The following is a 13,173-nucleotide window of genomic DNA, read 5'->3' as shown; positions in this document are numbered from 1 at the left end:
TATCCCGAATGTCCCAGCATTACATAATTATATATACACGCAATATATTTTGTATACGTATGTAAAAAACTTGCATAGAGTATATGTATGTATATGCTTTAAGTGCACTGCTTCACAACAAAAGCTAACAAAGACTTGCAAAGCACTTTAAATCTTAAAGATTACATCGAGTTTACGCTTCTAGAGATTTGATTATTTAAAATACAATTACAAAACTAAGCAAAACTAAAAGAAACAATTACACAGTCTGATAGTCTGTCGAGGTCCACTCATTACGTGGCAGGCGTGGCTTTTGCTTCTGGCACTGCTGTTGTAGGGGTCGCCGCATTCGTTGTTCCCGCCGAGCCGGATGTCATCGAGGTGGTGAGGAGCACCTCCTGGTCGGGGATGACGGACACGGCCTCCTTCACATACCCGTAGATGTGTTTTCGCGTGTCGTTGACAACATCGCGCACCATCAACTTAAAGAAGTTTGTGTGCAGCGGCGTTTCCGCGTAACGTTCGTACTGGTCTAGGGAGTCCTGCAGTTTCAACGTGAGGTCGTAGTTCTTGCGCACCACATCGAGTATTTGCTCCTCCGTGGGCGTGGAAAGACCTTGCTCCGCCAGCCATTCCTTGATCTTGTTCTGGAAGTGCTTTACAATGGCCAATATATTGACCAGGGCGTTCAGTAGTTTGATGACGTCGTCTTTGTACTCGCACTCCGGCATGGTTGTGTAGCGCAGAACTGAAATTTAAAGAATTACTTTGGTTTTCATAAAAAGATTTCCTTAAAACCCCTACCCATTGCATGTATTTCCGTAAAGACCTTCTCCTCGCGGTTCAGTTCGTAGTACAGCTCATCATAGCTGTTTGTGGTGGCCAGGAAAGTGTCGCCGTACGTAATGAATAGATTGAATATATTCACCACCTGCAGCGACAAATGGAATATGTTACACTTCTTGACCAGCGTCTGTTCCTGGTTGACCAGAAACCGCAGCAGGCCAATCAGTGCCGACCACAGCTCCTTCCACGGATAGTTCAGGCGCACTCGACACCTCTTCTGGTAACACAGAATTCGATGGATAACGCCAATGCACAGCAGATACAGCTCCATGGGAAACTTCTTCATCAAGTGGGACACAATAAACTCCACTAGGAGATCCAGAAGAGTGGCAGCCAATGGCTGCGATTTGCCCACCCGATCCACATTCAACTTGCGATGACGCATCTGCGCCCGATGCAGCATAACCTTGAAGGTGAGATTGCTGTCGTGCATCATGGAGTTGGCGTACTGATCCTCCGAAATGCAGGTGAGGATGAGAAAGCACAGCTTCAGGTTGGCAATGCTCGACTCGTTTTTGTTGTCCTGCATCACGATGGAGCAGTACTGAAAGACGGCCACCAGGAGATTGGTGGGATATTGAGTAATGTCGATGATAGGAGCATTGGTTAAGTCCGGCACTGGTTGGGCCAGGCTCAACGTGTTACTGGGCGAGGGCGGGGCACTGGACTCCGCCTGCGTGTGAGCCAGCGTCGTGATGAAGTTCCTGTTCAGGTGCACTGCCTCGTAGAGGGCAAGCAGAAGGCCATTGTTGGCCTTGATTTGCTGCACCCGCTCGCATCCTTCATCCGACACAAACATGTTCCCCACAATGTTCGAGAGCGATGAAAACCAGGACGAGGATTGCACATTGTTGAGGCTCTGGATGTACTGGCGGCAGAAGTCAATGAGCGACTGCGATATCATTTGGCCATAGCTGGAATTATCACAAGGTTTGATTACTATTGAATTAAGATATGGGAGCGCGTGGCAAGTTATCTATTCAATGACGTCAGCCAGCAGCAGCTGCCAAATAAATAAAGTTGGTGATTCAATGAATCAGTTTTTTATTTATTTTTTGCCCTGGTTTTTAAAATAATAAATGTGACCTAATATAAAAAGTCAATAACATTAACATTAAAAGTTAAGTTATTTTACTATTTCAAATATCATCTGATATTTTGGCTCTGTTTATACAATTATTTAAATATTTAATGCCATATAAACAGAGTTTTTACAGTATTTTGTAAGGCGATAACGGAGATTCCCATTGGAAGCCGTGTGGACATCGATAAGATCTACTTACCCGTTCAGAGCCAGCTCATCGGCGAGTATGGAGAGCTGTACCACGTAGGGATTGGTCGCCTCGTGCTTGCGGTAGTTAACCAGGATGGTAAGCAGAATTACAATGTCATGTCCGTGCTGGGTGCGAAACGAGGGATCGCTAAGTAACCGGACGAAGGCGTCGAACATGCTGTGCATCATCAGGTGCTCGAAGAGGGCGTTCTGGTTCACGTTATCTGTGCCCGTGACCAAGACCTGCAGAAGTTTCAGGCACATGAAGCGGGCGTTCTCGGGCACATCGCCCAATAGTATGCGATTGCAGTACTGCATCATCAGCTTCAGCCACTCGTCCATCTTCTCGTGGCCGAAGATCTCGTTGAGGATGTTGAGCGTGGGCTCCGCGTTCGATTTCTTGAAGATCCCGTAGAACAGGGAGCACAACGTTTGCAGGCTATTGCACAGGCGCTTGGGATGATCTTCTGGGGGGAATCAAGGAATATAGGTGGCTTGCGGTATACAATTTGGGGTCTAACTGGTCTACCCGTGTCCAGCATTTCGATGCACCTCTGGAAGAGGGTGTTCAGATTCGGCTTGACCAGCTGCAGCTGGTCGCTGTTAAGCTTTCCGATCTCATTCTCCAGCGCCTCGAAGTTCGGCTGCAGCAGGAAGAACTCGTTCCAGAACTCCGGACTCTCGCTGCTGGGATCCTCGCCCCGGCACAGCAGTTCGTATATGTAGACCACCTGCAATGGGATCCAATTAGACATGCAATTCACGATTCGCCGAGGGCGGAGTTCGCAAAGTCCACTGGACAAACCTTCTCCTTGGGCCTCTTGGTGGAACCGCTGCCACTTCGCTTGCGTGAGGTCATGGCTGGATGTGGATATTATTGATCTAAGGAATTTGTTTCAGAAACTCATAGTCTGCTAGTATAAAAAATTCAGAAAAGTTGGCAAAAAATAGTGGACAATATTTAACTTGGTGATTAGGGTGTGGCCGCAGGTGTGAACTAACGGAAATACCAGCCAAACGGTCATACTGCATTTGCCAGCTCTAAGCTTTACTCTCTACGAAATTTCAAATTATCTTCAGGTTGTTTTTAAAACAAGTATTTAAACCAATTTTGGTCGGTCATATTATATATTTAAATATATTTTTAAGTTCTTTATTTTAGTCATGAGAAAAATATAATTACTTTTGAATTGGAACTGGCAATGAAACTATCTAACGGCATCAATATATATTGGCATTTTCACATCAGCAGAAGACGGTCACACTTTCCATCAGCTGTGTTTAACACGCAGTAGTCCGGTCCGTGTTTTTTTCCGTTTCCTTCGAATTTCACAACAATTGGTATATTTATTGATTTATTTAAGTGACAATTACTGGTTCAAGATGTCTCTGGTGCGAAACTCCTCCCGGTTGCTGCGATCGCAGTTGAAGCGTGTGCAGAGCGTGCCCGTGGCATTATATCACGAAAATGTAAGTTTCCCAATTGCCGCGCGGAAAGTTCTTTCGTAATGTCTAGAAGCTATATAGTATAGATTGTAGCCGACTTTGTTGTCGTTCTGATAGACAGCGTTTCAGGCGGCACGCAAATTGATAAGGGAGATTAAATATGGAACCCCCAACTGACTAACCGCTTTCTGTTGACAGGTCGTTGAACACTACGAAAACCCGCGCAACGTGGGCTCGCTGGACAAGAAGGATGTCACCGTGGGCACTGGTCTCGTCGGAGCACCCGCCTGCGGCGATGTAATGAAACTGCAGATCAAGGTGGACGAGAACGGCAAGATTGTGGATGCCAAGTTCAAGACCTTCGGGTGTGGGTCGGCCATCGCCAGCAGTTCCCTGGCCACCGAGTGGGTGAAGGGAAAGTCCATCGATGAGGCCGGCAAACTGAAGAACACAGACATCGCCAAGGAGCTGCGTCTGCCGCCCGTTAAGTTGCACTGCTCGATGTTGGCCGAAGATGCCATCAAGGCCGCCCTGGCGGACTACAAGGTCAAGCAGCAGAAGAAGGAGGCGACGAACTGAGGGGCTGTACGGAATCTGTGAATGTAGTGGAGCGTATCTCCGAACAACTACTAAAAACACAACTATAAGTAATCTACAATACAATACAATACCATATACTATATAGATACTTGGCATTAGGTCGTAGTATGCGATTATTCGCTAGAGCTCTGAGAGTGGTGAGTCAAGTGGATGTCAGTACAAGTACAGTGGATATTGGTTAAGAGAAACTACTTATCCTACTTATGAACTCAATTCTTCTTTCTTGCAGCAATTGATTGGTATTTTATTAGTAAGCTTTAAATTGAAATAATGTTTTTTAGAAATCTTATAATAAATCTGATATCGTTAATCAAAACTTGTTGCTCTATATGTTGTGCACATACAATAATGTTATTTCTTAATTGTGTTTTCTCTTAACCCACTTCTACTGCACTTTAAACACTCTTGCTAGCCGATTAATGCTCTTTTCTGACTGCAGATTGGCCGCGTGACTGCTGATAAGTGCACAGGGAGTATAGGATTCGACATTCATTGATACTGACGGATAGCTGGAACTGATCTTGTATGAATGCATGTTCACGTGTGTATTTTAATGGGGAATTCTATGTAGTCCCGAGAGCTATTTAAATTTTCTGTTCGAAGAGAAATAAAACGTTCCCGTTGGAATAAAAATACATAAATATTTTATTGCACCATTAGTAAAAGATGTTCAATTGTAATTACGAGTTGCTGGTAAATGTTTTGCTTCTTAAGAGAGACGAACGCTCACTCCGCCGCCGCACTCGCCCTTGGACTTCTGCTCGAATGCTGTAAATGATTTAAATAGCATTATTTTCCTAAGGGATTTGATGAAGGATGTCTTACGATCGTCGGCATGCTGGCAGTTGTAGTTGGACATGACGCATGGGCTGCCAAAAGTGATGAGTCGCTCCTTGCTGCTGTTCTTTGCCTTGGCACAAACAGGATCGTAGACTTCGCCGCAGGCTCGCTGGCAAGTTGCCGGCTTTTTGGTGTCCTTGGCCGGAGTGGCCAGAACGAATGCCAACAGGCACACAGCTAAATAATTTATTTAAATATTATTTATTAGCAAAAGACTATGGAGATTTTTACGGTCTTTAATGCTATTAAAATAAAAATATAGAGTTGCTTGCTACATCAATTTATACCTTGAACTATATTTCGAAAATATAACAAAAACAAAATTACATCACCAATTTTTGGAAGCAATTAAATATTTTTTGATTGCTTCATATAATTGTGAATGTGAGATAATTTTTTTCTTAATGCGTATTATTAATTTAAAAATATACCATTACATTTTATTGTTATCAGATCTACCGAAGTAAACAGTTTGTTTTGATTTATAAAAATCGTTTAATCGTTTTGTTTCGATACCTTCAGTACACCTTTTATAATTTTTTTATACACGTAGTTGGGTATTTACCTAGGAAAGCAAACAGAGCGAAACGCATTTTGAATAACAATCGAAATTTCCACGAAATCACAAATAGAATAAAAACTGTTTGATTTTCGCAAAAACCGGCTTCGAGTCGCGTTAGAAGTGAACTGAATTTTAGACTACGAGATTGATCACCTTTATATAGAAAGCCCGGCTCATGAACAATAGAAAACCAGTACAGAAACAGCTACAGCTACAGCCACAGAATGTATATGTAGATGGACCGACGACACAAATATGATAGGAATCGTACATACATATATCTCTCACCTCAACCCACACAATCGCGGACTGATGAGTATTAAAAAACGCCGAGTAAACATAAAGTGCACTTGTTCATATGAGTATCAAGCTAGCGGGATAACAATGGCGGGTCAACGTGATGATAATGATGATGCTGTGGAGGCAGTGCCTCCGCCGGACAGCAATTTGGATAGATAATGGGTTTGATCAGGCTGGATCTGAGCATGGGCAGTGTTTGAGTGACACGCGTCGCCGGTTGAAAGCGGTTCTCATTATTTTATTTTATTTATCCACTTTGCGGGGCGAATAACATCCTGATGAATCTGCAATGGGGGACCATTTAAATGCGTTTTAACAGCACAGAGACTTATTTTGGTAATAATTTGGCTATGTTTTCAAATCGTAAAAATAATTTTCTTAATTTATAGAAGAATAATGTTGTAAATACCTATATATGAAACGATATATATATATATATAATTTTCTTAATTTATAAAAGAATAATGTTGTAAATACCTATATATGAAACGATATATATATTTACATATATATATATATATATATATATATATATAGTATGTACTTTATTGATATTTTAACACGCATCAGATTGATACTTAGTACAATATAATTTTAAGCATTTATAACATTAACATTTTTTTAAATAAAAATCTTTTAAATGGAAATTCAAATGTTTTCAGTGCACCAAAGATTGTGTAACCGTAACGCAACTTTAACCTTATGACAACAAAATTGCAGAGGCGTTGAATTCAATTTGAGTCAACCATTAAAATTAAGATATTATCCCCAAAATGGGGAAGTTGACAAACTTTAATTAGCTCAATTTTAGATTGTAGACGTGGCTTCAAAAAAACGTGATGCATCTGCGGATCAAATTAACATTCAGTTAACGTTCACTTTTAATTATTTATTTTTTAAATCTTGGTTTGTAAATTCGGGTTGATTTCTTGATATTTTGATGATGTAACCCCTTCCTTAATTTCCGAAAAATGACTGCAGAAAAGTGACCCAAAACTGCATTATTTTTCTGAAATTGTATTATCAAATTGTATTTCTTTAAAGTCTTGTGGCTTTTTGTCTAGTCTGACATGTTGAAGCGTGCCGAAAAAGCAAATTAAAAAAGGGATGACACTTGGCCAAAATGATTAATCATTTTTCGTCACACAATTTGATATTTTTAAACTAAAAAGCCTACCCATCCCAAAGAGGTCTTAAAAACGAACTGATTTTGAGCAAATGGGTTTACAGTAGGTACGAGCAGATGTTTTTTATTACCCATTTTCAAATGGCCGCGCTCATAGGATTTTCAAAACAGCAGATGCGACAACTCTAGTAGGTAGCAATCGAAAGCAGGTAACTTAACATTTCCATGGTTATAACGTTGCCACTTAACATTTATGCTAGTTGGTGTCGTGTCACGGCTATTTCATCCGAGTTTCTAACCCAGGGCTGCTCCGAAAACAATATATATATGTATAATATGTGCGTCGGCCCATATATAAGCCCGCACGGTCGTCTGTATGTGTGAGTCATGGTGGAAAATTCGAGGATAGCGTACCGATGCGCAAAGAATAAAAATAAGCGAAGAAGATAGATATCGATTAAAATTTCTGCTACAAAAATAAAATATATATGTAACGCATATTGTAAATGTTTTAAGTTAAGTGATATAAATCAAATATTTGTGTAACGTTTAATATTTTAATACGCGTCGAAGTACAACGAGTGAGGCTACCCGCACACAAAACGGAGTACTTGGCGAGCGAAATAACGGAAAATCGAAATAAACGCTGCGCAATAGACGGTGGTGTACATAAGAGTTTAACAAAATCCGAATCAGAATCAGTTGAAAGTGTGATTTTTTTGAGCCTTTGTCTGTAAGTGAAGAGAAAGCTTTAAGCGGAATTACATTTATATATAAATAAAAATACGAAGCCAGCCCGTCGCCATTTTGAAAGTGATTTTACAATACACATACACACATCTATATATACACAACTGCGAACACATACACATAGTAAACCCCATCTAAAGTCCGAAAAACCAAGAAAAAACGCAAAACAAACCAATTTCCGCAACATTTTAAAGTGAATCAACAAAACCAAGGCAACTTTTAACCAAAACTCAACCCATTTTGTATATAACGCTTGTCGAAATATCGGAATCTGTATAACGAAGTGGCTGAGAAAACTGCGACACACACACACACGCACACTCGTTGGTGTGAGAAGGTCTACGGCAAAAAAGTAAGTCGCAAGTGTGTTGGTTATCGCTACGTTTGTGTGTTGATTCATTAATTCAGGTATTCTCGCAGACTGTATGTACATATATACATATGTCCCTCTGACGTCCCCAGAATGCGAGAATAGCCAAACAAATACCTTTTGTTGACGTAAATAGCACACACGGGCACGATAATGCAGCCGTTACGTCGTTAGCACTACGTTACAGGTTGTTGCTACCTGGAAACCGAGTCGTTACATGTCCATTTCTTATTTCCCCTTTTTGGGTTTCCCGTTTCTTATTATACATACAGATGCGGTCAGCATAATATAACTGCTAGGCTTCTTTTGTTGTTGTTTTCAAAAGGGTTTCTTTTGCAAAATGTGTACCCCTGTACTGTACTGGCAGTTACGTTTGTAGTTTTTATATTCAACGTTTCAGGTTTTATCTTTGTTTCTATGCTTCAGTTATACAAAAGGGTATATTTTTACATTTTCTTTAACAAATCCCTTTGAAAATTAAAATAATGACATTTTAACCCTTCATGGTGATTTTTATTCAATTCCACGTTGCTCTTAATGGAATAATTTTACCTTTTCTTTTACAAATCCTTTTATAAAAATTTAGTGACATTTTTAACCCCCGATGGACTATTTATTCCATGACGCTTCATACATGTTTATATCAACAAACAACATTTCTTTCAACCAACAGCATAATTTGCCTCCGTAATAATTTATTCATAGTTTCCAAAGGCTTATTCCTTGTTAGGGTTATTTTTTATAGACAAGAATAAATATATATATTCTGCAGTTTTAGCTTTGCGTAAAAGAAGTATAAAAACAAATGTATTTTTTAAGTAAATTTTAATACACAATAATGTCAATTTTAAAAATAAACAACTTATTTTACTTAAAGTTTCTTAATAAACTTTTTCCAAATACCTCGCATCAAATGCTCAATGGTTTCCTTTGCTTTTCTCCTTTTCTTACCAAAAAACAGGATCAGCACAGCTTGGAATGCAACAGCAGCAGTTGAATCAGCGGAGAACCGAGAAGAGTTTGCGAAATTATAGCTAAGGATAGCTTAACCAGAGTAAAAGAGATAAATCAACAGACTGATAAACAATACATAACGTTACAAGTTATACTAAATAAAGTAAAGTAAACAGCAGCTGTACATACGAGCGAGACCCCTGGAGTGGAAAAGCAGCTACGTGCTCAGCCGCCCGTCGCCCTTTGCTCGCCGATTTCATTATAGTTTTGGAGGAGGGCATCTTCGGCGATTTGATTATCAGCAACCAAAGAAAATAGAGCGGCCGCAGCTAGAACAACATCTTAATAGCAGCAGAAGGAGTTTGGTTTCGATTTATAAAGAATTGATTTAAGTGCGTGTGATATTTAACGTTAAGCATTAATTTAGCGAAATAACCAAAAACAAAAAGGCAAAACAGCAGAAATTTTAATAAGAGAAAAGTGATCCAGGAAGAGAAGAGAGAAGATAGAAGAGAAGAGAGATCCAGAGATCGAAAAGCGTCGAAATTACTATGACATACTCGCACAATAGCGTTAGGAACAACATCAGAATGACAACCGCATCGGCCACCAAGTCCATACGATTAAAAAAGGGAGCAGCATCAGCGACCTCCGCATCCAACTCATCCACCCCCTCGCCCACATCCGCACCCGTGTCCCCCACATCCGTATCCGCATCCGCACCAGCAACGCCCTTGGTAACTGCACATTCCAACAGTATTGCCAGCAGTACAAATAACGCCCACTTCCTGAGCTCTTCGCCCACGAATCAGGGCCTGGGTCTATCTTCCCTGGCCACGCCCCCCAACCAGAGGCAGCGCCAACTCCAGTCCCAATCCCAGTCCACCGGATCCAAGGGCAGGCATCAGCAGCAGCGCCAGTCGCCGCAGCAGCAAGGATCCACTGGAGGCGGCGGCTTCTTCTTTGCCAACAACAACCGGCGAAACGGCGGAGGACGTTCGCCCCAGGGAGCGATGCAAGTGCGGCAATCACCGGCCACCATTTTGGGTGGAGGCTTCTCACCGGGAATCGGAGGAGGATCGGCTCGCAAGCAGAGGAAGAGCCCGCCGCTGGGCGGAAAGATTTCGCCCCAGCAGATGCAGATGCAGCAGCAGCAGCACCCACTCATACCCACCGCACTGACGCATTTCGCGGGCAGCAAGTGCTTCGATGCACCTGCTCCAACAGCGCTGCCCAAGCCGCCCCAGCACTGGACGCTTTCCATGTCGGAGGGGAAGTACCCCCTGGCGATGCCGTCGATGCCCAAGTTCCAGGTGCCCATGCAGACGGGCCGCTCCAAGCGGAACCTCCTCGATGACTTCGACACGCACAACCTGAAGCTACTGCTCAATGTGCAGTCGTAACACCCCTGGTGCTGGAGGATCTGTGTCTGGAGCAGCGAAGCAGGAACTGGAGGATCTGGAGCTGGATCTGGATCTAGAGCTGGATCTGAAGATGGATCCGGAGGACCGACTTGAATGGCCTGAATACCCGGTGGACCCCGAACCCGTCAATGAGTTGCAAAAAAAATCGAAATGAACATAAAACAAACAAAAAAATTAACAAAAAGATAAAAGAAAAAATGCAAAATGAAAAAAACCTTTAAAAAAAAGCGAAAACATTTCAACTGAAAAATTGAACTTTTTTAAACAAAAAAAAAAAATACAAGAGTAATGTTTGTGATCTCAAGTGTGTATCATGAAACAATAAAACCAATTTGAGAAGCTATTAAAGAAAAGCAAAAAACCTGTTTCAAGGAAAAATGAAAGTAAACAAAATACAAATACACAAACAACTGTCCTCACACAACCGACCGATAAAACAACATCAACAACGACAAAGAGAACAAATAAACACACAGCAAAAAAGATGCAAAATTCCCCGCTATATAGAACCCCATTAATCTCCACCACTGTCAACTTCAATGCGCAAACTTTATAGAAAAAGCCAATCGACAAACTGCAACCAGTACAACAACCCATGGAAGCCTGGCTAAAATTACGAAAACCCAGATGGAACGAGGACAAAGGAGGAAAGTCGAGAAGAGGAAGGAGAACTTTATATGTCTAACAACGGATACTTCACAACTGAACATTGTTTTAAACGTGATACGCAAATAGACTTGAAAATTAATTAATAAGTAAAATTATAAATATAATAATATTTATGAGTAATTCAAAAATGGACGCTAGAAGCGCAGCATAACGTACAGTTTATGTTTATCCCCCGAAAAGCGGACAAAATGTGCAACGTACCTTAAATGTTGATAAAGAATTAATGCAGAGGGCAGCAAAAGCTAACAGAGTATATTCAAGAGACACAATAATACCTAATAACTAATAATAATAATACAACTACTATAAATCGTATACCCACCAAATCACAAAGACTAATTCAAACAAAAACTCAACGACGAAAACTCAACGCAGCCGCCGCAGCAGAGCAGCAGCAGAGCCGCAGCGCAAAATGCATTCAACTTGCCTAAAAACAACATCTACAACTCTCCTCTACCTTAAGATAAAAGAATCCACTATTGTATTGTAATTTTGACCTACCTAGATACTTCCATTACTTTTAGTTTTACGTCGCGCGAGAGAAGCAATTGCCCAAAAATACTGAGCTACATATGCGTACATGTGTAATTATTCTTAATCTGTAATTGCGAAATGGCTTTAAAAAAATTCTAATTTAAACATTCTTGAATTGTACATAGAAGGGAACAACGCTAAAATGTTCAAATAAAATTTTCTAAAAACGATAAATCGATAAACAATAAGAATAAGAGATCGATCAGCACTTGTAAAATGTGGTAGCGCGCTATCGGCGTAAGCAAGATTTTATTTTTTCCAAAATATGTTTGATCTTGCGCCAAGCGATAAACAATTGTGAAAACAACTAAAAACTATATATGTTGCAATCCCCAAAGCGTAGGCTTTATGAGATGAAAGGATATAGATATCGCAAGATGAGGATGAAGAAATGAAAACTACTTTATGTAAACTATTCGTTGATGCTCAATACTGAAACACTTGAACCCAGTACCTTATTTTCATTATTAGCATTACTTATTAATTGTTAACATTAATATGTATGTAAATTATTTAAGCAACCAACCCCCTCCCTTACTCCCCGATCCCAAACCAATCCAAAGTTATTTGTATTTTGCGTAGAAAGAGGCAGCGTGAGTTTTGTTATGTGTTTTTGCCAAGTGAATTGGCCCCGAAGTGATAAGCCAAAAACAAAAAGAACCCCAAAACGTAATTGATAGTGGAAAACCCCAGAAATAAGAACACACTTGAGTTTTGTTTACGCATATTGTTTAACTTCCTGAAACAGCTAAATTATGAAGTGAGAGAGATATAGAGAAAGATGAAACTATAACAAAACACTCGATGATAGTTTTAAAAATGTTGAAAAGCCAAAAAAGTCAAGCACTGTTTAGGTTTACTGAGCAAGTTGTCATATATTGGTAGCTTTAAAGCTTGTATCTTCAAGTTACACTACAAGTACACCCCATACATATACCCACTACTTAGAGTATTGAACGGAGCGAAGGTCACTCGAGCAGTGCTCGAAAAAGCCTCAGCTCACTTCCCCCATTTCCCCCACCCATAAAACACACACCCCACAGAAGAACTCTAAACTTGTCGCGCAGAATTTTGCATTTTTTTAAGTGTAAGCTTAACGTTTGTTACTTACTGGACGTCAATTTAAGCGGAGAACAGCTTAGATTTCATTGAAGCAGGAAAGATACAAAAGCCTATTTGTAAAAGTTAAAAAAGTAGAAAAGCAGACCAAAACAGGGTCATAACCCGCCTGCTCTGCCTTGGACTGTGGACACAAACGTTCCGGCCCGCCGACTTTTTCAACACCAATCAGTACAAATTAATTTCCATTTCAAAGTTCGGAGCTCGAAACAAGATCGCGGAGCTCTCCATGCGAGTCCAAGGCATTTGTGCCCCCATCCAAGGCAACTGCGGATTATTGGCCCCTGAAAGAAAATTCAAATTCATTTTTATTTAAATTTAAAGCGTAACGACGACGATTCGACCAAGTTCGAATATTAATTTTAGCCTCCTTATTTAAGC

The 13,173-nt window shown here is 40.7% G+C and overlaps 4 protein-coding genes across 10 annotated transcripts; 2 read left to right on the top strand and 2 right to left on the bottom strand.

The window, feature by feature from the left end:
* Nucleotides 1-19: 19 nt before the first annotated feature.
* LOC128252858 (armadillo-like helical domain-containing protein 3) lies at nucleotides 20-3,104 on the bottom strand. 2 transcript variants are annotated; one of them, XM_052981002.1, is made up of 5 exons: nucleotides 2,904-3,104; nucleotides 2,628-2,829; nucleotides 2,109-2,565; nucleotides 784-1,739; nucleotides 20-727 (listed from the first exon to the last, which is right to left on the bottom strand). In XM_052981002.1, exons 1-5 carry the CDS (start codon nucleotides 2,955-2,957, stop codon nucleotides 273-275), a joined length of 2,124 nt encoding a protein of 707 aa, XP_052836962.1. In that variant the 5' UTR covers nucleotides 2,958-3,104; the 3' UTR covers nucleotides 20-272. The 2 variants fall into 2 exon arrangements, with proteins under 2 accessions (XP_052836962.1, XP_052836963.1); XM_052981003.1 differs by having other exon boundaries at nucleotides 2,109-2,562.
* Nucleotides 3,105-3,266: 162 nt separating this feature from the next.
* On the top strand, nucleotides 3,267-4,724 carry LOC128252871 (iron-sulfur cluster assembly scaffold protein IscU). 3 transcript variants are annotated; one of them, XR_008267349.1, is made up of 4 exons: nucleotides 3,350-3,568; nucleotides 3,743-4,191; nucleotides 4,244-4,281; nucleotides 4,584-4,724. XR_008267349.1 is itself a non-coding variant. In XM_052981025.1 (3 exons), the coding sequence occupies exons 2-3, from the start codon at nucleotides 3,482-3,484 to the stop codon at nucleotides 4,121-4,123; spliced, it is 468 nt and encodes a 155-aa protein (XP_052836985.1). In that variant the 5' UTR covers nucleotides 3,267-3,397; nucleotides 3,463-3,481; the 3' UTR covers nucleotides 4,124-4,226. The 3 variants fall into 3 exon arrangements, 2 of the variants coding, with proteins under 2 accessions (XP_052836985.1, XP_052836984.1); XM_052981025.1 differs by lacking the exons at nucleotides 4,244-4,281; nucleotides 4,584-4,724 and having other exon boundaries at nucleotides 3,267-3,397; nucleotides 3,463-3,568; nucleotides 3,743-4,226; XM_052981024.1 differs by lacking the exons at nucleotides 4,244-4,281; nucleotides 4,584-4,724 and having other exon boundaries at nucleotides 3,743-4,226.
* Nucleotides 4,449-5,709, bottom strand: LOC128252873 (vasotab). Of its 2 annotated transcripts, XM_052981027.1 has the most exons (4): nucleotides 5,550-5,709; nucleotides 4,970-5,161; nucleotides 4,829-4,912; nucleotides 4,449-4,737 (listed from the first exon to the last, which is right to left on the bottom strand). In XM_052981027.1, exons 1-3 carry the CDS (start codon nucleotides 5,575-5,577, stop codon nucleotides 4,854-4,856), a joined length of 279 nt encoding a protein of 92 aa, XP_052836987.1. In that variant the 5' UTR covers nucleotides 5,578-5,709; the 3' UTR covers nucleotides 4,449-4,737; nucleotides 4,829-4,853. The 2 variants fall into 2 exon arrangements, with proteins under 2 accessions (XP_052836987.1, XP_052836986.1); XM_052981026.1 differs by lacking the exon at nucleotides 4,449-4,737 and having other exon boundaries at nucleotides 4,766-4,912.
* Nucleotides 5,710-7,343: 1,634 nt separating this feature from the next.
* On the top strand, nucleotides 7,344-10,753 carry LOC128252868 (protein bunched, class 2/F/G isoform). Of its 3 annotated transcripts, none has more exons than XM_052981021.1 (2): nucleotides 7,344-7,705; nucleotides 9,054-10,753. In XM_052981021.1, the coding sequence occupies exon 2, from the start codon at nucleotides 9,598-9,600 to the stop codon at nucleotides 10,447-10,449; it is 852 nt and encodes a 283-aa protein (XP_052836981.1). In that variant the 5' UTR covers nucleotides 7,344-7,705; nucleotides 9,054-9,597; the 3' UTR covers nucleotides 10,450-10,753. The 3 variants fall into 3 exon arrangements, with proteins under 3 accessions (XP_052836981.1, XP_052836979.1, XP_052836980.1); XM_052981019.1 differs by having other exon boundaries at nucleotides 7,344-8,074; XM_052981020.1 differs by having other exon boundaries at nucleotides 7,344-8,078; nucleotides 9,060-10,753.
* The last annotated feature ends 2,420 nt before the right edge of the window (nucleotides 10,754-13,173 follow it).

The sequence above is a fragment of the Drosophila gunungcola genome, chromosome 3R (genome assembly GCF_025200985.1).
Source record: "Drosophila gunungcola strain Sukarami chromosome 3R, Dgunungcola_SK_2, whole genome shotgun sequence".
In the NCBI taxonomy this organism is placed as follows: Eukaryota; Metazoa; Arthropoda; class Insecta; order Diptera; family Drosophilidae; genus Drosophila; species Drosophila gunungcola.
This window is presented reverse-complemented; position numbering and strand designations above follow the sequence as displayed.

What these genes read in the sequence shown, in the direction of transcription:
- LOC128252873 (XM_052981027.1), bottom strand. Translation starts at nt 5,577, where the DNA reads ATGCGTTTCGCTCTGTTTGCTTTCCTAG. An exon ending in CGCTCTGTTTGCTTTCCTAG is followed by an intron (nt 5,162 to 5,549) that starts GTAAATACCCAA and finishes TAAATTATTTAG; the next exon opens with CTGTGTGCCTGTTGGCATTC. An exon ending in CTGCCAGCATGCCGACGATC is followed by an intron (nt 4,913 to 4,969) that starts GTAAGACATCCT and finishes AATCATTTACAG; the next exon opens with CATTCGAGCAGAAGTCCAAG.
- LOC128252858 (XM_052981002.1), bottom strand. Translation starts at nt 2,957, where the DNA reads ATGACCTCACGCAAGCGAAGTGGCAGCGGTTCCACCAAGAGGCCCAAG. An exon ending in CCAAGAGGCCCAAGGAGAAG is followed by an intron (nt 2,830 to 2,903) that starts GTTTGTCCAGTG and finishes ATCCCATTGCAG; the next exon opens with GTGGTCTACATATACGAACT. An exon ending in GATGAGCTGGCTCTGAACGG is followed by an intron (nt 1,740 to 2,108) that starts GTAAGTAGATCT and finishes TGATAATTCCAG; the next exon opens with CTATGGCCAAATGATATCGC.
- LOC128252868 (XM_052981021.1), top strand. Translation starts at nt 9,598, where the DNA reads ATGACATACTCGCACAATAGCGTTAGGAACAACATCAGAATGACAACC.
- LOC128252871 (XM_052981025.1), top strand. Translation starts at nt 3,482, where the DNA reads ATGTCTCTGGTGCGAAACTCCTCCCGGTTGCTGCGATCGCAGTTGAAG. An exon ending in TGGCATTATATCACGAAAAT is followed by an intron (nt 3,569 to 3,742) that starts GTAAGTTTCCCA and finishes TTCTGTTGACAG; the next exon opens with GTCGTTGAACACTACGAAAA.